At 33.2% G+C, this 20,276-nt stretch overlaps 3 protein-coding genes across 5 annotated transcripts; 1 reads left to right on the top strand and 2 right to left on the bottom strand.

Moving 5' to 3' along the window:
* Positions 1-172: 172 nt before the first annotated feature.
* Positions 173-8,124, bottom strand: LOC132757588 (dehydrogenase/reductase SDR family member 7-like). Of its 2 annotated transcripts, none has more exons than XM_060748909.1 (8): positions 7,974-8,124; positions 5,284-5,416; positions 4,449-4,598; positions 3,731-3,843; positions 2,999-3,238; positions 1,593-1,712; positions 948-1,114; positions 173-640 (listed from the first exon to the last, which is right to left on the bottom strand). In XM_060748909.1, the coding sequence occupies exons 2-8, from the start codon at positions 5,393-5,395 to the stop codon at positions 574-576; spliced, it is 969 nt and encodes a 322-aa protein (XP_060604892.1). In that variant the 5' UTR covers positions 5,396-5,416; positions 7,974-8,124; the 3' UTR covers positions 173-573. The 2 variants fall into 2 exon arrangements, with proteins under 2 accessions (XP_060604892.1, XP_060604893.1); XM_060748910.1 differs by lacking the exon at positions 7,974-8,124 and adding an exon at positions 7,859-7,882.
* On the top strand, positions 7,971-13,793 carry LOC132757590 (uncharacterized). 2 transcript variants are annotated; one of them, XM_060748913.1, is made up of 3 exons: positions 7,971-8,096; positions 10,678-11,161; positions 13,030-13,793. In XM_060748913.1, the coding sequence occupies exons 2-3, from the start codon at positions 10,708-10,710 to the stop codon at positions 13,152-13,154; spliced, it is 579 nt and encodes a 192-aa protein (XP_060604896.1). In that variant the 5' UTR covers positions 7,971-8,096; positions 10,678-10,707; the 3' UTR covers positions 13,155-13,793. The 2 variants fall into 2 exon arrangements, with proteins under 2 accessions (XP_060604896.1, XP_060604895.1); XM_060748912.1 differs by having other exon boundaries at positions 8,013-8,141.
* Positions 13,794-16,653: 2,860 nt separating this feature from the next.
* LOC132757583 (uncharacterized) lies at positions 16,654-19,549 on the bottom strand. Its single transcript, XM_060748900.1, has 3 exons — positions 19,470-19,549; positions 17,665-18,127; positions 16,654-17,179 (listed from the first exon to the last, which is right to left on the bottom strand). Exons 2-3 carry the CDS (start codon positions 18,086-18,088, stop codon positions 17,115-17,117), a joined length of 489 nt encoding a protein of 162 aa, XP_060604883.1. The 5' UTR covers positions 18,089-18,127; positions 19,470-19,549; the 3' UTR covers positions 16,654-17,114.
* Between the last annotated feature and the right edge of the window lie 727 nt (positions 19,550-20,276).

Here is a 20,276-nt window from a genome sequence, read left to right as displayed (position 1 = left end):
CCCACTTTATTACTAAAAAGACCAGTATTGTGACTGAAAGCTATGTAAACTGATTTTGAAATATTTATGACCTCTTTAAATGCGAGTAACTTACAATGTTTATGCCTTACATAATTAAACCTGAAGCACTTAATACATCTGATGCTGAAAATAACTGAGGAAACAAGTACAGTCAAATTTTATTTTATTTATTAAATAATGTTATAGTACTAGATGAATTTATCTATGAAATTTCACAGGTTGTGCTCTTTATTTCATGATCAGATTTTAATCACCAAAAATGAACAAGTTCTCACTTTCTTAGACTGAATATTCATACCTATGGTAATACCAAATTACTTAGTCACTATACATTGTATTTCAATAATTTTTATAAACAGAAAAAATAATAGTTAATAATTTCAAAACTTTCTTAAAATCAGATTCATATATGATGAATGAAGATTGTACAAAGAATCCCTGTATAACACACTTGAAACATGTCGGGTATGAATTTAAGAACACATTTATGATATGAAGCTTATCACAGACTATAATATCACATTTATATATCCTAGAACCAGTGTTGTAGTTTCAATGTAAATCCGCTATTCCTGCTTTAACTTTATTGGCTCTACCTTGACCAAGTTTTACTGCAATTCTGAAAAGAAAACAACATAAGAGTCATGAATACCTTCATCTGTATCTATATAAGAATTTGAGGAAGTGGGGTTTGCCAATTTTTTTTTTTAATCTATTGTTCTATACTTGTATCTGCATGGAAAAACTAAGCCTCTTTTAGCAAGGCTAATAACTTTAGAAATAAACTGGTTCTCTTTTTTTCTGCTGGTGACTCACTAATAAGCTGACAGCCTGGGAAGTGTTAGCTTTATCTGTTCAAATTTTATTGTGAATTCAATGCATTTTATATTTATAAAATGTATAAACACACTAAACCTTCAACTTACTTTTTAGCAAAGTATGGTATATACTGGAACAGATAACAGTAAAATAATTCTGGATTAGGAGTCAACCAAACTTCATGTAATTTATTTGCTGCAGCCACTCCCATAAGATACGCACATCGTTCAGCCGTCATTCTGTTCCAGGACTTCTTCATTTCAACATTCAATTTCTAAAAACAAAATACAAATGTAGTACATATAGTACAGAACTGTTCAATAAATGGAGAGAAAGTTGTTATGCTGTCGGCCTGGTAGCTAAGTCTGTATTATAGGGCTGCTGGACTGTATTCTGAGGGTCTCAATCAAAGTACCAGTCAGGCTGCACTGTGACTTAAATCACATAAAAAGGTTAAGCATTTCTGTTCCAATTTATTAGCAAGTTGAAAAATATTATCAGCAGGTTTTTTTTGAATGCCAACAAACTGTTTAAATAAGCAAAATTAATAAAACCTGAAGAACCTAATTTTGTGATGAGTTTGTTTATTAAAATATCACCACAAACTTTAATGCAAGCAAGCAATGGCAGTAATTACTTAAAATGTTTCAGTACAGATATTCAGGCTTGCCTGTATGCCTATATAAAACTTCTGTGCATTGAGTTTGGTTTTGGTAAAAGGTTAACCACACTAACCCATCATGTGACCATACCTTATTGGGTTCTGATGTAAAGGCGTGTACTAGAGCTTCAGAAAATACAGGTCCTGGACACGCCATTGTGATTGATATACTGTCTGGAGCACATTCTATACGCAGTGTGTCAAAAAATCCCTGAAAACAGAAATAAGATCATTTATGACCAGGTTTAACCCTTTACCTCATATACACGCGAAACAACGCACTTTCGACCCCCCCCCCCCTTTTTAGGCCTGAAATAGTGAAAAAATGTCCTATTTGGACCCCAAACACATGTTTTTCGTTCGAGAAATGTTGCTTAAAAAAAGTGAGCACTTTTTCGGCGCCGTCCCCCCATCCAAAAGATCAGGGGGTTGCCAAAAGGGGGATGTGCCCCCTTCTGTTTTAGGGGGTTTGAAGGGGGGTGTAGTCCCCCTCATCGCCAAGAAAATTTTGGACTTGTGAGAGGCTTAAAATGACCCCAGGTCGATTATAAGGTAACGTGTAACCAACGCTGAAAAGCCTTTGACTCTATCTCAATCCCTTGAGTAGTTGCAGCACTTTGAAATAAATTTTGATGGAAAAAATCGAGGCAAAATAGTGATTTTTGGCAATTTTGAGATGTCCCCTTGTTGCCTTGGTAACATGAAATTTAAGACTGAGCATGTTGTTACAAAGGCAATGGTCCAGTCAATATTTGTGCCAAGTTTGGTTAGTATTGAAGCATTTTTCATAGTTTCATAGCAGTTTGAACTTGTTAGAGGAGGCTTTTCAGTGAAAATGGCCATTTTTCACAATATGCTCATGGGGGAAAGGGTTAATACTGATTTAGACTGTTTTCCTGAAAACAGAATTAATATACATGTACTGTAATTATGTTAATCAAGCTTCTTACTCATTGGGCATTATCCTCTATGACTGGTTTAAAACTGACAGACCGGCTGCTTTTTTGCCAATGAGGATTAATTTTTTCGTTAAAAAAACAACATCATTAATTCCTTTCACATTTCTTTGACAAAATTATAATCATTTCATACACTAAACTGTCTCTCTCTTTCTTATTTTCAAGAAAGACTCTAAGCTGTCTACTGAAAAGTGTATTTAGTCATTTTGCCATCTCTATAGGTCTAGGAGCTATTTAAAGTTGATAAATAGGCTAGATCATATACAGAGCTAAGCCAATCTCTATTATAGATTTAATGTCATGTCTAGGAGCACATGAAGGTACGACAGACAAACAAATTCAATTTGACTTCACCTGCCTTTGAGCCACAAAATAAAGTCAAAGCTTAACATCTGTTGTTTATCAAACACTTAATACTATAAAATGGCATGTGATATTTCAATTTTTAATTAACAATTTTCATACCTTTAAACTAGATCAACTATGATATGAAATGCCTTTCTCTAAGAATCTTCTGTATGAAGATAACTACATGTACCTGAATTCCATGTTTAGCAGCAGTGTAACTTGCAGACCCTGGGGCACCAAGTTTTCCTGCCACACTACTTGTACACATAATGTGACCTCCACCTTGTTTTATCATATATGGAAGAATTGCCTTGGTAACAGATATTGGTGCAAGTAGGTCAAGGTCAAACACTTGCCGGTCAACCTCCAGTGCAGTTTCAACAATAAGACCCCTCTGAGACCGACCTGCATTGTTCACCAAAATATCAACCTACATGTATGTGAAAAAACAAAGCAAAAAAAACTTTATGACTTTTAAATATCAAACCCTAAAAAATGGCATGCAATATATTTACTTAATACTGCTATCAATTAATGTATTGAACAATTTTATCCAAGAAAAGTTTTACAAAAGAAACTTTCCTTAAGTCTGACCTGTGTTTGGGACCATGTCCTAATAAAGACTTAATATTTACACAAGTGGGCACCCAAAAAGATTAACAGACTTTCCACAAGGAATGTGAATAGCTTCCACACAATGACATAACAGAATCCCAAGTCTCTAAGTAGAAAAACAAATGATTCAAAATCAGCAATTGTATCTACTTGGTACAGATCTTGATAAAGTCCCTAAAAACTTATTATCAGCACCTCCTTTAACAAATACTTGGTCTAGGGTTAATAGTGGTGTAATATGCAAACATCTTTTTTCAATTATATTACACATTAAACATACTATATAGTAAAAGAATGAGTGTCAAACCTTTTTGAAATATTTGAAGACAGTTTCTGTTACTGATGGATGTGAATTGTAGTCAAGGAGATCCAGTGGTTGTACAAGAATGTCATCAGATGTCAATGCTCCTCTAGAAGTTTCTAAAAAACAAATTTTATACCTAATTTTTACATACTGCTGCAAATAATAACAATCTCTAAATACCAATAAGAATACTTTCACAGGATCTTTTGTAAAAGTCTAGGTAAGTATGAAATGCAATTGTGTTTTATTTTAAAATAGACTCTTTTTCACCTGAAACTCAGCAGTAAAATTTGACAAAACTAAATATAAATTCTGTCTCCTAAATCAAGTGCTATAATCATCCTCATTTTGAAATTGAAAGATGTTATTCATTTTAGTTTAACATATTAATATTAGCACAATTGTCATGATCGAGGGAACAAAGACTCTAAGAGTCTCCTTATTGAAACCAACCAGTACCAGTGCCAAAAAAGGAAATATAGCCATGAAAAAAAGGGCACTTTAATAAAACTACAAAGCTGACCTTCAAAAAGCTCACTCTCATGAAAGAATTTCAAGATTCAAACCTACAACAACTGAATGAAAGTCAGTCATGTGCACCACCCAATCACAGAGTAGTGAACACTGACATTAGGTTATACATGTTTATATACTATTATTGCAACTTTTTACTTGTTATCAATCTATTATGACTTCCACAATCTATGAGAAAAAATCATACCTATACATTTCTGTTTCACTTTATTGAGTAAATTTTCCCGTCTTGCAGAAAGAACCAGACGACAACCAGCAGATGCAAATTCGTATGCGAGAGCTTCACCAATACCACTAGAGCATCCTGTAATCCATACCACCTTACCAACTAAATCACCTAAGCAGACAAAAAATGTTTGTGTTATTTCATCAGGTTTTTAGTAACATTGACACTTTGAAAGCAGCAGGCCACCAGATTCATTCTTATTTCCATGAAAATTTTGAAAATGTATTTTAAAGTAAAATATTGTGAAGTGAACAAAGAAAATAATATACTTATTGCAAATACCACTTAAAATATGCAAAAATAGCCCTAACTTCACTAGTTTTGCAGTAGCAAAAATAGTCCTTACTTCACTAGTTTTGCTGTAGCAATTAAAAATATGGTGATGTAAAAGTACTGTAAAATCAGTCATTAATTGCACATAACATGTAAATAATTACTTGAAACATAAATCATTTTACTTTTCTTAAATATTTAGCACATTTTTCTCAAGTTTGAATTTCTTTAAATATTTTGGCCCTTCTTGAAACATTCAGCTTTATGGTCACATGGTAACTTTCCAGCTTTAAATAATGTCAAGGACAACTCAGAATGCCTCTTTATGCATTATCCATGGGTATTATAACTATCAACCTCATTCTTGCTATGCTTCTTAATATTAAAAGTTTTGATTTTCCAAAACATTGATCAAGGGGCAAGTGAATCATTCCAATTACATTGTACCTACCTTATATAATAACTTTATAAACTTTTCTTATTTGTATGTATATTTGATAACATTAGAAACAGCTGTACTTACTGGACTGTTTACCAAATTTGATATTCCACAGTAAAGTGAGATCACAGTCAAGGTATTTAAAAAGAATCACTCCAATGATTACAACAACAGCTGCAGCCAGTAACATCTCCATTATTACTTAAGATTTCAAAACCTGAAAAAAAAAGATGAAAAATTGATGCAATGTAGGACAAAGACAGGTGGAGCATTTATCGAGGTATGTCAACATTAGGTAGATATTCAGAAGGTCTGGCTTTCAAAATTTTATATGCCACTTTTTAACATTTTTTTTATTTCATCTGTAGGGGTACCAATTCTGTCACAGTATAAAAGCATAAAAAACAGTGCCCTGAAGACCTTAAGCAAAGGTTGGTGGAGGGGGTGTTATAGTATACATATATAAATATATATCTTGCTTGAACATTTTGAGCACATGTTGCACCAGTTAAAATGAAGATACAGCACTGATAAACATGCACACATGTCCTGACTGCTTATACAACATGCATCTTGAATACACAGTAGATCTATACACAGTAATGATGACATAGCCTATAATTATGCACATTAATCTATTGATCTGGTAAACTTTGATCCAAGTATGTGTTTAGTGCACACATGGCATTCATTCATGCTCTAGGTTTGTCCTTGGTGAATACATGACATTCATCAATATCCCAGGTATGTCAATGGTGTGCCATTCATCCATAATCCAGGTATGTCAATGGTTTGTCATTGATCCTTAATCAAGGTATGTCAATGGTGTACATATGTGGCATTCATCCATGATCCAGGTATGTCAATGGTGTGGCATTGATCCATAATCAAGTTATGTCAATGGTGTACATATGTGGCATACATTCATAATCCAGGTATGTCAATGGTGTGGCATTGATCCATAATCAAGGTATGCCAATTGTGTATGCATGTGGCATACATGTTCATTCATAATCCAGATATGTCAATGGTGTGTCACTGATCCATAATCAAGGTATGTCAATGGTGTACATATGTGGCATTCATCCATGTTCCAGGTATGTCAATGGTGTGTCATTGATTCATAATCCAGGTATGTCAATGGTGTACACATGTGGCATTCATCCATTATCCAGGTATGTCAATGGTGTGGCACTGATCCATAATCCAGGTATGTCAGTGGTGTACACATGTGGCATTCAACAATGGTCCAGGTTTGACAATGGCGTGGGACTGATCCATAATCCAGGTATGCCAATGATGTACATATATGGCATTCATCCATGATCCAGGTATGTCCTTGGTGTGTCATTGATCCATTATCCAGGTATGTCAATGATGTACACATGTGGCATTCATCCATGACCCAGGTATGTCAATGGTGTGGCACTGATTCATAATCCAGGTTACCAATGGTGTACATATGTGGCATTCATCCATGATCCAGGTAAGTCAATGGTATGTCATTGATCCATTATCCAGGTATTATTGTGTACACAGGAGACATTCATCCATAATCCAAGTATGCCAATGGTGTACATATGTGGCATTTATCCATGATCCAGGTAAGTCAGTGGTGTACACATGTGGCATTCATCCATAATCTAAGTATGTCAATGGTGTGTCATTGATCCATTATCCAGGTATGTCAATGGTGTGGCACTGATCCATTATCCAGGTATGTCAGTGGTGTACACATGTGGCATTCAACAATGGTCCAGGTTTGACAATTGCGTGGCACTGATCCATAATCCAGGTATGCCAATGATGTACATATGTGGCATTCATCCATGATCCAGGTTTGTCCTTGGTGTGTCATTGATCCATTATCCAGGTATGTCAATGATGTACACATGTGGCATTCATCCAAGATCCAGGTATGTCAATGGTGTGGCACTGATCCATAATCCATGCAGGTATGCCAATGGTGTACATGTGTGGCATTCATGATTCATCCATGATCTGGGTAAGTCAATGGTGTACACAGGAGACATTCATCCATAATCCAAGTATGCCAATGGTGTACATATGTGGCATTAATCCATGATCCAGGTATGTCAATGGTGTACACAGGTGACATTCATCCATAATCCAAGTATGCCAATGGTATTTGGCATTAATGACATGATCCTGGTATGTCAATGTTGTACACATTTGGCATTCATTCATGATCCAAGTATGTCAATCATTGTATACACATTAATTTGGCATTCATCTGTGATCCAGATATGTCAATGGTGTAAATATTTGGCATTCATCCATCATCCAAGTATGTCGATCAATGGTATATATACATTAATTTGGCATTCATCCATGATCCAGATATGTCAATGGTGTACACATATGACATTAATGACATATTCTCATTATCAGGACTCCTGTTTTTTCAATGGTGAACACATTTGGCATTCATAATGTTGCAGTTATGTCAACGGAGTCAATGTACACATTACATTCATAAACATATAAACTATATAGGAAGGTGTTCAATTAACAAACAATATATTGATTGTAAATCATCGATCTGTAAATTAATCGATATTTTTATCAATACTGATCGTATTTTCATTCATATTTAGAGTCTTAAAATACTTCAAAATATACATTAATTTTCATTTACTGTACAGTACTGTATTCCTATGCCAATTGACATGTACAAAAGATACTGTTAATTAAAACCCAGCATATCTTTGAATTTGATAAAAAGGGGGAAAATAGATTCATTCATAACTTACCTATACTTGTAATGCACCTTTCCGCACTTTGACCCCGTACAAAAATGAGCGAATCTATTCATTCACATATTACACCGGCTCGACAACAACAACAACAACAACGAGTTTGACATTGAAATTTTGGTAAATTTGTGTATATGAAGAAATAACAAGATATCCTGTGAATCGGTATTATTTGATTGTACTTAATTTTCGATTTTTTTCCAAAAGTTTATCCTATTTATTTATATTTATGTCATTATTGAACACAGTATACTGTAACCTACTTGAGTAGTCCTCGGACGGTCGGTCTTTTTACCCCAAGACATCCCAAGACTACCCCAAGACACCCAAAGACACCCCACGACTACCCAAAGACTACCCCAAGACACCCAAAGACTATCCCAAGACGCCAACTCATGCAATAAGTTCAGTAATCGACTCTCAAAACCATTCGAAGTAAAAAAGTTAATAATATAATTGTGTTTGTTAATAAAAGTGAATTCAAGTGTAACTGTTTGTTGCCATGCCATTTTGTTGAAAAAAAAGACTTTGTTTACTTATTATATTTAAAAAAAAAAGAGATTAAATGTTCTTATATTTTTTTAAATCCTTGTTTTTATTTCAAGTGAAATATATCTTTAAACTTATACATTTGTTAACTGACCATTGTACTTTTCCTACTTTTTTTCAAACATTAATTGTCGCTGCTATGTAATTCAAGCTATATTTTTAGTTAACACATACAAACACATACAAACAAACATGTTATGAAATTATGATTGAAGAAACAAGAATTACATCTTATTTTACTAATTCCAACCTGTCACAGAACTCCATGGAGTCTTCGGACAGTATACCGTTTGGACAAGATACCGTTTGTAACATGAAGTTGTTATGCAGATATTCTGTTGTTCATTGGAAGACAGAGATCTGTCTCGGTCTTCTCAGATTTTCTTTAAAAATTAGAAAAAGAAATAGATAACAGGTTTACATTTATATGCTTTGTACTGGCAATTAGTTCAACTATTAACTAATAAGACTTGTCGAAGAGACATTGCAATAATTTTGGACGGGCGATGTCTTTTTCCAACATTTTGACAGTATAAAAAAAAGTAAATAAAATGGGTCAAACTGTTCACACCGAATTAATTAGTCTAGCGAGCAGTTCCCGTACAAAAAAAGTAGTTACTTAGACATTATTTTTTATCTGTTTATTACATGTACGTTCACTCACCAAAACATTACTGTTACACACCAATATTTGGCTCGTCACACAAATTTTGGAGATTCCATTATGTTCTTAACATAGAACAATCCTTATGTTCTTAACAGTTATGAGGCCTGATATGGGTACAGAAATTATCCATTATTTTGTATGAAAAGAAGTAGTTCCCGTACAAAAAAATATAACCTACTATAATTAAACAATATTGTTATATCAGACCTATGCATGATACTTTACGCATTAAATAAATAAAATTATTTAATATAGTAATGTAGATCAAAATTATGATAATTAAACAGGTTTTTGTCACATTGCCCACTTATCTGTACACATGTGGTATTAGTGGAAATCCTTCTAACAGGCCTCATTTGTAAGTATTTTTGGGCATGCTCACAAGGCTGGAATCCCCCAACCTTTACATGGTCACGTTTTGACAACGCACATGTGAAAGTGATTTAAAATTAAAAATTTTTGAATGTACTGCCAAATAGACAATTAGATTTTGTCTTGTTCATACATCTGCTTCAACTTGTTTTGATATCAGTTTTTTTTTTTAAGAATGCAAGTAAAAATCAAGCTTTTAAATAAAAAACTGGGTACTGCTTCTGTACCGGAACTGTTTGCATGGCAGTACATTTGCTGTAATGAAACACATACATGTATGACAATATAAGTCTCAGTATTTCGACTACAGGACAGATCCATTTTATCGACTACAGGACAGATCCATTTTACAAACTGATATACATAGAATAGGTGTCTGTCTTTATGGGAAGGGCAGCCATCATATTTAACAATAAGCCCTGGTGGCACACACAATTTGTTTGGCTAAAATCAATATCAGCCTTTTCACAAACTTGAAATTCCATGAAATAATTGATATTAACAAAAATATCTCAAAATACTCTGGGATATTGTAGTTTAAAGAATTTCAAGTTTCTGTACCTGTGCTCACTAATAAATCAGTAAAAAATATAGTATATCTCCTGATAAATGCATGATGCTAAGACTGGTATACATGATATGATATGGCCGTCTTTGATGGAACATTTTATATCAATATATCTAAAGCCAAATCTCAACAATATACCAAATTAAATAGCGTGCAGTGGAAACCATTTTAATATGTGTTATGAATTGTCATGGTGGTGTAATGCATGCTTGTTTTAGTCATCATAAATATACTTATATAAATTAAATAAAGTACAGAGCACTTGCATGATTTCTTGTTATTATTTCAAAATATTGATGACCAATGCTAGATTCAGAGATATTTTTGTTTCGAGTAAAAATCTGGCTTCTAAAGGGAAGACAGTAAAACAATACAGTCCTGTATCTTTGACCTATTCATTACCAGTAACCAATCCCAAGCCATAGACAATCATAAATTTAGCTTAGTTCTTCTGTCCATGGCATCACTTTCTATGAAATAGGTTAAATAAGGTTGTTTTTTATTAGTTGTCTCTTTCTTAATTAACTTTTTTTTTTAATTTGAAGGGTAACAGTTACAGCTAGAAGAGAACAGCCATGGATTACCTGAAGAGTTGGTGGAATGGCTCTGCAAAGAAAGAAACAGTCACCTTGTCAGAAACTGATAAAAGTCCAAAAACTTCACAAAAACAGTCTGTCAATGTACCGTCAGTTTTGCCAGAAACTGTTAAAAGTCCAGACTCTTCTAAAAAACAAGAAGATTTAAACAAGACAAACAATTCTCAAGTCACTGCAGAAACTAGTGTTAAACCAGTGTTAGTTGATAAATTGTCAAATCAGTATGCTGACTTAAAACCAATTGCAAAATTAAAACAGTTTTTACAAGAGAAGACTTATTTACAAGCAGAGGATTGTTTTGTTTGCAAGTTGTTAGGTACTGGATTTGCTACTGTAATGTTAAGCACGCTTTTATTACTGGATCTTCAATTTGCTTCAAAATTCAATGTGCCAAAGACAAGGACTAGAATTGCAAAGACTGCAGTATTTTCATGTAAGTAGTCTTTGAAGTCATATGAGCCGCGCCATGACAAAACCAACAAAATGGGTTACAAACCCTATAACAAGTAGAGAAACTGATAACGAACAGCATGGATCCTGATCAGACTGCGCCGATGCGCAGGCTGGTCTGGATCCATGCTGGTCACAAACCCATTATGTTGGTTTTGTCATGGTGCAGCTCATATATTGCAGTGGTGGCCCAGTTGTTAAGGTGGCTGCCTCGTAACTAAAGCATTATTGGTTTGAGTCCTGCTGAAGACACAGCCATCTTTTCTCAAATACACAACCTTTTCAAGTTATTTTGGGAAAAGGCCCCTGGCATAAATTGGAAAATTCAGGCCCCTTGCTCACAAAGAAAATCAGGATCCAAACTTTGTTTTTATACCTACACCACATAATGTGAAGGGGGCAATACTGGAATCTCTTTCTCAAGCTGGTCAGACTAAATCTCCTTTGTGTCCACTCTATGAATCCTATATCCTGTGAAGGATTTTCATCAAACTTGTCTCAAATGTTTCCCTCAACAAGGTGATATGAAAAACTCATTCCACTGCTTTGCCAGATAAAGGTCAAGGTGAACCTTGAAAGTCAATTTAGTGTCTGTTCTATAAATCCTCACCCCTTGGAGGAATTCCTTCAAACTAGCTCAAATGTTCTCAACATGCAAATGCTGTGCTGGCTCAAGGTCAAAGTCACCCTTGACGGTCAAAGGTCAAATATCAAACAATTTTGTGGTAGTTCATTTAATCATAATTATACCCCTTTGTGGATTTCTTCAAACTTGACTGAAATGTTCACCTCAACAAAATGATGCGCAAAACCAATTCCACTACTGTGCTAGCTTAAAGTCAAGGCCACCCTTGAAAGGTCAAAGGTCAAGTATTAGACAATTGCGGTGTCCACTCTATAAATCCTATACTCCTTGCAGGATTTCTTCTAAGTACGCTTAAATGTAATTTTTAACATTAGGCAGTGTGCAGAATGCAGAACACATGCAGCTGTTGTGCAGAGTCAAGGTTAAGCTCACCATTGGAGGTCAAAAATCAGATAATTTTATGCCTGCTCTTTAAAGCCTTTGCTGCCACTGTGAAGAGTTAAGATCAAGGTTGCCATTGAAGGTCAAAATTCAAATATTATGTCTGTACTGTAAATCCCATGATTTCAAATGTTTTTTTCTTTACATGTTTTTTTTTAAAAAATAAAAAATAATTATAAATTACACTACAATACTGTGACATTGAAATCATGTGGGGGTATTCATTTGCACTCTTTTGACATCTCTAGTTATTGCTACATTGTGTATATGAAACTTAAATTCATTTTTATAGGTTTTTAATTTAGTAAAAAGTTTGTAAAAACATCTGATTTGCAATGAAACAAAGTGATTTTTGGATAAAATTTAAGAATAAACAAAATGAATTATAAATACTTGAACTTCTCTTGTATAATTTGATTGAAATAAGGATCACTAATTATTTAGATAATAAAACTTGTTAAGCAGTTATGAAAACTTCCCCATCATATGCCAATTCAAATCCATTTTTCAAGTCACAATAGATATTACATCTATAACAATAGGCAACAGAAATTTTTTTAGACATAAATTTTGATCTTGATCTTCATTTGTGAACACATGACTTGGTTATTGAGTTAGTGAATGCCAGCATGCCAGCAGTTGGGTGTAAGAAGTTTCTTTCCTGCTTCATTTCTCATCAGACTTCAAGTATCATTCACAGAATGATTTGTCATCAAGTGTAATGGTATCTCATTGGTTTGTTTTGTTTCCCATTAATATTGAAGGAAAAGCTAGTTTTTGACCATTTCCTATCACTTAATTTTACCCGTTTTTTTTTATTTCAGTATGGGTGATATATATACACAGAGAATGGTACAATTGTTTGTTTGAACCACCAGGAAAGAAACCAAGATCTTTCTTAGAATATGAGCGACGAAGACTACAAAAGATTTGGGATTATTTTCATTAATGAAAAGAAAGAACTGTTTATGAATAATTGGATATTAGTCCAATTAGACCAGGAATCAAGATAAATTTAATATGAACTCTGATTGTGAGTTATACAAATGTATATGTATAAATAGATTAAAGATTTTTTAATTAACTAATTTATGTTACGTCTATGAGATTCTAAAATCTTAAAACATAAGTTAAACAAAATTACGTTAAATCGTGCTTATCTTATTCCTGGTCTAATCTGATTAAATGAAATTGACAATTTGAGCATATATTTTGCATTGCTTTCACGACAAATGAATCTTAAAATTATAATTCTTTTTGTTAACATACATTATAAATGACAAAATCATAATAACATTTTAAGTTCATTATAATCTAAAAAAGGATGTCCTTTAATATAACTTTTATAAAGAGATTTGAGCTGTGTCATGACAAAACCAACATAATGCGCAGGCTGGTCTGGATCCATGCTGGTCGCAAACCCATTATGTTGGTTTTGTCGTGACGCAGCTCATTTTTTCGCTTGACACTGCTCAGTATTGTCGACATTGTATCATATTAAAGCAGATTACAGCTGTTATATTTGTTGGAAAAACATTGGTGTTGTTTCAGTAATTTTATCTTGGAAAATTACATCGTATCACTTTTTTTAAAACAGGGTCCCCCGAGAGCTATTTATAACGCGTCAGTGATGTTTGGTTTCTAAATATAGAAAATTGTCAGCTTTTCTAATATAAATATAGCAAGTGAACCAGTATATTAGAGGTATTGAGGGGTTTCTTCATTGTTAATGTATTTTATCGTTAGCATATTTCATTTCCACTTGAATTCTTTTGATTTGACATTTATATGAAACGATTTATCTAAAAACAAGCATTTGATAGTATTGCGGGCAATACAGTAGTCCCCTACCGGTCCCTCAAAAAGTTCTTTAATTGTCATACACTCCTGTGTATTGCCATTTATAATGAATTTGAGGATGAAGTCTGTATTTGAAAATATCGACCACAAAACATAATAAAATAAGTTTGTCTATATCACAGTAATGTGTTAAGTTTCCATGCTTAGTAAGGAAATAATGTTTATACAACCTTGTCATATTATTACGATGTGGGATTTTAAAGTAAATCCTATAAGGAATGAAGAAGTTGGAGTGAAAATACCAGTTTCTCGAAAAAAATCTAAGTTCAAGGGGGACATAATTCTGGAAATAGTCTTGCTAGAGTATTTAACCTTCTCAAAAATGTCGAGTGATAATAAGAAACATATATATGAAGTTTGAAGTAGATACATTAGGAAATAAAGAAGTTATTTAAAAAAGACAACATTTTTTCCCCTAAAAAATCTAAGTTCAAGGGAGGTAATATTGATATTTTTTGTGCTAGAGTTATAAACCTTGTCACATATGATGTGGTTGATGACCAGGAACTTATATTTAAAGTTTGAAGTAAACACCTTAAGAAATAAAGAACATATAGTGAAAAAGCTGAAAAATTTAAAAATCAGAAATCTTGAAATTCAGGCTATTTGTTGCCCCATAAGCAACCAGAATTTTCAACATAGGAAGAAAAGAAAAAGATGTGCATAATCTCCAGACTGCCATCTACCCATATTTCAAGTTTCATAAAAATATTTTCAGTACTTTTTGAGTTATCACTGGATCCAGTTTTATGTGTTAAATTTGCCATATTTTCAGACTATTTGTTGCCAATAGCAACCAGAATTTTCAACATAGGAAGAAAAAAAAAAGACGTGCATAATCTCCATACTGCCATCTATCCATATATCAAGTTTCATAAAAAATATTTTCAGTACTTTTTTGCGTTATCGCGGGATCCAGTTTTTGTGGACGGACGGACTGACGGACTGACAGACAGACAGACAGACGGACAGACAGACGGACAGACGGACGGAGGGTAAACCTAAAGTCCCCTCCGGTTAAACCGGTAGGGGACTAATAACATATTTTACCCTTTAGAAAAGCTGAAGGTCACTTTAAGTTAAAATACCAAATTCATTTAACTAGTTCTCCTAAGAACATAATACTAAGAATTTAGCATCAATCTCATACAGTAGTAACGGTGTAAGTCAATTAAACAAATTTGCTTGTTTTAATTTTGATTTTATTAAATGATAATCAAAGTTCTGCTTGTTATGTCTTTGATTTTGTAGAGTTTGAGTTGATTTTAAGACTCTGTTTATTTAGCATTTTGTTATATGCTAGTGTGACAGGAGTCTGATACAGACTCCGATACCAGTTAAAGTGTAAAAAGCTATAATATTATTACCTGTTCACAAACTTTTTGAATTTTGAAAAAGAATACCTACAAAATATCTGCCTGGAAGAAAAAAGTTTGTTTAATTTCCTAAGAGCCAGTGGCAAATGCACAAACTCATTGCTTAATGGTGAAACCTCTGCTTAAAAGAGCACCATAATTTTTGTTATGTAACATTCTGTTTATGTACACTTATGTGTATACCTGTATATAAATTAAATAACAGACACATTCTATGCTACAATTATTTTGAGAAATGATCATATGTAACTATGTTTATGGAAACAACATGATTTTTCCATTTATAAATTTCTTAAAAATATTTCAATACAAAAAATTTTATGAAAATATTTCATTAGAAAAGGCTTTAAATATCCTTTCAGCAGAGCTGCTGTTGTTTTTGAGAAAATTTGATGTAAATATTTTGAGAAATCATGCTCATTGTGAACAACTGTGATAACTCACTGTTGTTGACAAATGTTTAAAACTGTCACAGCCATGCAGCATAGCAGTTACAGGTACCATACTTCTTTGCAAAACGTTTTTTTGGTAAAATATGAAAATAAATCAAACATTTTTGATAGTGTCATAAAATGGTTTTAGTAGTTAATAGTACCATTGCTTAAATATAGACAAGTCAGAGAACATCAATGAACTGGTATTGCTAATAATACCAGGTGAATCAAAATAAATTAAAGGCATTGTTATCTTTTCAAACGCCTTTCGCATGCCTTGTTTTGGGATTTTTAAAATAAGTTGGGTGTCTTCTGGACGCATTTCAGGTTTCAAGTAAATCTGATGAAGGGGAATAACTCAAAAAGAAGGCAAGGTAGAGATATTATTCTTGCACAATGGTCTTTCAACCAATGTGCTGAGTAAGTGTATTAATTTTGAAGAAAGTCCAAATTCGTTACGAGTTATGCTTTAGGCTAAGTTTTAATCAAATAAATATGATAAAGGGGAAGAAATCTTAAACAAGGTAGTTTATTTTTTCAGTTATTGTACATGCACACTGCACATCCACCCAATGTGCTCTGTCAGTGTTTAAGTTTGAAGAAAATTGCTCGAGCACTTTAGGAGTTATGCTCCAAACAAATATTGGGAAGGATGGAGGCCATAAAACATAAAAAAACAAAATAAAATAGTTAATTGTAACGACACTGTTATATTTGACACTTTAATCCTTGATAAATTTTAATTATCAACATTCAGCTGTACATTAATACAATAATGAGTAAAATAATACAACAATTCACTCTAAGTAAATCAATACAAAAATTCACTCTAATCAGTACAAAAATTCACCATTAAGTAAATCAATACAAAAATTCACTCTAAGTAAGTAAATCAATACAAAAGATTTCATTATCAAAATTCAAGAAAGTTAAGTGGTTGAGAAGGTGCCTGCCTCTCACCTTGGGAATGGCAGGTTCGAGCTCTACTGGTGTCACAACCATTTTTCCTCGTATGACACCAGGTAGGTCCAGGGTGTGTGGACTTGAGGGTTGTTCAAATAAAGCTACAATCAAAAACTGATATGTTAAGCTAGAACATTTGTCCTATTTTGTAGATCATCTGATAAATACACCTTTGAAGTCCTGTAAAGCTCTTTCCATTCATTTTTAAACGCATATCTAAACATTTCAGTTACTGGTATGTATAATTTATCATTTACCCAAGTCACCAAGTACAATTCATTTTTCTCCCTTTGGGGTCTTTTTTTCATCATACCATTCCTTCTTCATAAATCCAACCCACACTGAAATAAGAAAGTAAATTGTAAGTAAAATATGTAGTTATATAGAATGATATGTTTGTTCAGATGAGACAGAAACCAAATTAATTTGAACCCTCAGCCTGCTGGAATCGGCTGAATTTAGTCATACAATGTATGCAACTAGTGAAGTCAGTCTGATCATGATCAGCAATGTGTCGGTACACAAACAAACGATGTCTAAGACGAAAAAGTCATTTAAAGCTATTTGAATTTTAAATGTAGTAAAAGTTAATCTAATTTTATTATGAGAAAATTTGTCACACTATCTTAGCTCGAGTCGGAAATAGAGATTAATAAGGATCATCTGCGGTCTTTCTTCACATGCAGGAGTCAAACTCATTTTCACAGTCACATGAGGTCTGGGTCAAATTTGGGCCCATCGCAACCTTTGAAACCAGATAAATTCCATTTCTTTAAGTTATATTAAATCATATTAGTTGGGGGGAAATTTTTTACTGATTACTTACTTCCAAATAGTGACAGATTAGCTATGTATACAAACATGTGTTTCTTTGGATGTAGATCTTTTTTAAGCCTGAATAATGAAGTTCCTATAACAGATGCTATAAATAGCGACATAAAAGACGCAGTCACTTTACACTCATAACATTCATGATGAAGACGTTCATATTTATGAAGTTTTTCCTGCACATTAGTCACAAGGCTGGTTAATTGTTCATTGTAAGACTGGGACACAGTCTCATTTAATGTTACATTGACTGGTTCTGTTGATGAAGGGTTTTCCTTCTGTACATTTATTTCCGATTGGTCCTTAGACAATTTAGAAGCACTTTGTTCACTTTTCTTCTTGTCAACTTTATTATCTGTTGTTTCTGATTGTTTATTTCGGCTATCATTGTATCCAAATATATCTTTCAATTTATGCCACATGCTTTTCTTTACTCGGAAAATTGTTGTATAAAAGTGCAACTGAAAGAGAAAATGCCATTGTTTTTTTTTTCAGAAACTGTGAAGGTACAATCTTGGTAATGTAATCTTAATTAAGTAAACAATAGGAGCAGTCAGTGATCACATGTATCGCCTAATATGATAGCCAATTACGCAGTTGTATCAAAGGCTGATTGGACAGTATAGTTACAAAGTAACATATACGCCACAGCTACCTTGTAGCATGTTGCAGCTACTGTGTAGCTGGCAAGACAACATTAACTGGCTAAAAAGCCTTTTTCATTCAAGGACCATTACTCAGTCAAAAATCATTGAACTGTAAAACCTGTTTAATATGTGCAAGTACTTGAAGTACCATTATTGAATCCAGTAATATTTCACTCAAATTGCATTAATAGTATAAAAATGAAGTCCAGATAAAAATCTTTTAAGGACCATAACTGACAAAAATCATTGAACTGGATTGCTGAAGATATGTAAAACTGGCCTTATTAGTGATCATTCCTGTAAAGTTTGGACGAAATTGCACCAGTAGTTTCTGACAATTTCAGACGAATAACAATTTCTTAGCGCAGATGACTGTTTTCTAAAACTGTCATTTCTCCGATAATACTAAAATAACACTTAATATCGAAAAAAATGACTGTTTTATACATTTAGGCCAAACTCTAAAAAATCGTTACATTCAATTTAATTCGAGTTCTACAAACCTCTAAGAAGGGTTTTTATCCCGGAAAGTACCTATGATCGGGACACAGCTGCGAAACAGTATTCCTAGGGTTCGAGTCCTGGCCAGGCTGTACATTTTTCATGCTTAAATGGCTATCAGTATTAAACTTGAGCTTCAGCATGATTGATGTATTACTACCATTCCAAAGGCAATTAAGACATATTGCTCATCCAAATTAAACTTGATGTCTCTTTGACAAGTCTAATTAGCAGTCCTTCTGGAACTCAGACCAGGGTCTTACTAATAGAAATACCCCTCTCAGACACAAAGTTGGTTCTATTTATCACAGTAACAGTATTGGTAAATAATTATGAGCATCAATTATGTGAGCAGCAAACCACAAATAATATCATCATGTAAAAGTTCATTTCCTGTTTAAAAAGAAACATCCTGAGAGTCACAAAATCACTGATCTCCTGTAAGATGTTTCACCAGAATGATATTTTCTTAAAATCCTGCGTCGAATTAGTTTTACATAATTTTTTGGTCGAAAGGTTTTGTGTACGAATCGTTCAACAATTGACCTCTTGAGAAAACTCTTGAATTAAAATAGGTCAATTAAAATAATGCGCAAATTATTGATTAATTGAAAGTAAAAATGAAAGAGTAAAAAGTAATTATTTAGATACAAACTGAAAATAAGTGAAATTCCCCTAAAGCTTTACAACTTCGCCGGTCACTGGTTGAACACCACTATTAACATCATATTTAGGCAGTGGTGCACTAAATACTTTGGGGCTTTATTTTTTGAAAAACATGTGGTCATTACTCTGTTGTAGACTTATTCATCTGGTGTGAATGTTTGATCCATTTTGCAGACTGTTTTTGTTTTCCTACACAGACATTGTCCATGTAATAATTATTTTGATGTCTCAAAATTAACAAGTCTTGACTTAACTAGAATCATGAATGCAAGGCTCCTTGCCTCAGAATGTGTTGATTTTTTTTTATTACATTGCAATGTGTACCTGTATACACTATTTTTAATTATTGGCATGAAAAACTTTATAATAAAATAGCCATGCATTTGGAAAGAAAACTCAGTAATAGATTTTATCCACGTTTAAAAATATATATAAGATGAATAAATGCACTACTCCATGTAATTTTTGCATTGTTGGCTGATTTTTTTCTTTATATTCCTTCATACGATTAAGGAAATAATTTCATATATGTTTAAAGTCATAAGATATACATGTAACTTGCAATGCAAGGGTAGGAGAACCGTGTCACAAATTTTTGTATATGTCAACAATCCCATTTTGTTTAGCCAGAATACATCTTGGTTATCCCAGATTTAGTTGATAATTTTAAGAACTTAGGACATGTATACAGTAATTTAATGGGAAAAACAACTACCAACTAGGTAAGTGGTATTATGTGAGCGTTCAAACTGCTAATTGACAGCTGATCAATCAAGCATCAAATTTATTGCAGTTG

The sequence above is a fragment of the Ruditapes philippinarum genome, unplaced genomic scaffold, assembly GCF_026571515.1.
Source record: "Ruditapes philippinarum isolate M1 unplaced genomic scaffold, ASM2657151v2 ctg2001_1_1_1_1, whole genome shotgun sequence".
NCBI classification, from domain to species: domain Eukaryota; kingdom Metazoa; phylum Mollusca; class Bivalvia; order Venerida; family Veneridae; genus Ruditapes; species Ruditapes philippinarum.
Note: the sequence above shows the minus strand (reverse complement) of the source record. Positions and strands in the feature narration are given on the sequence as shown.

What these genes read in the sequence shown, in the direction of transcription:
- LOC132757588 (XM_060748909.1), bottom strand. Translation starts at nt 5,395, where the DNA reads ATGGAGATGTTACTGGCTGCAGCTGTTGTTGTAATCATTGGAGTGATT. An exon ending in CTGCTAAACATGGAATTCAG is followed by an intron (nt 1,713 to 2,998) that starts GTACATGTAGTT and finishes TTCTGTTTTCAG; the next exon opens with GGATTTTTTGACACACTGCG. An exon ending in TTACATCAGAACCCAATAAG is followed by an intron (nt 1,115 to 1,592) that starts GTATGGTCACAT and finishes TTTTGTTTTTAG; the next exon opens with AAATTGAATGTTGAAATGAA.
- LOC132757583 (XM_060748900.1), bottom strand. Translation starts at nt 18,088, where the DNA reads ATGTGGCATAAATTGAAAGATATATTTGGATACAATGATAGCCGAAAT. An exon ending in TAATCTGTCACTATTTGGAA is followed by an intron (nt 17,180 to 17,664) that starts GTAAGTAATCAG and finishes TTCTTATTTCAG; the next exon opens with TGTGGGTTGGATTTATGAAG.
- LOC132757590 (XM_060748913.1), top strand. Translation starts at nt 10,708, where the DNA reads ATGGATTACCTGAAGAGTTGGTGGAATGGCTCTGCAAAGAAAGAAACA. An exon ending in AAAGACTGCAGTATTTTCAT is followed by an intron (nt 11,162 to 13,029) that starts GTAAGTAGTCTT and finishes TTTTTATTTCAG; the next exon opens with TATGGGTGATATATATACAC.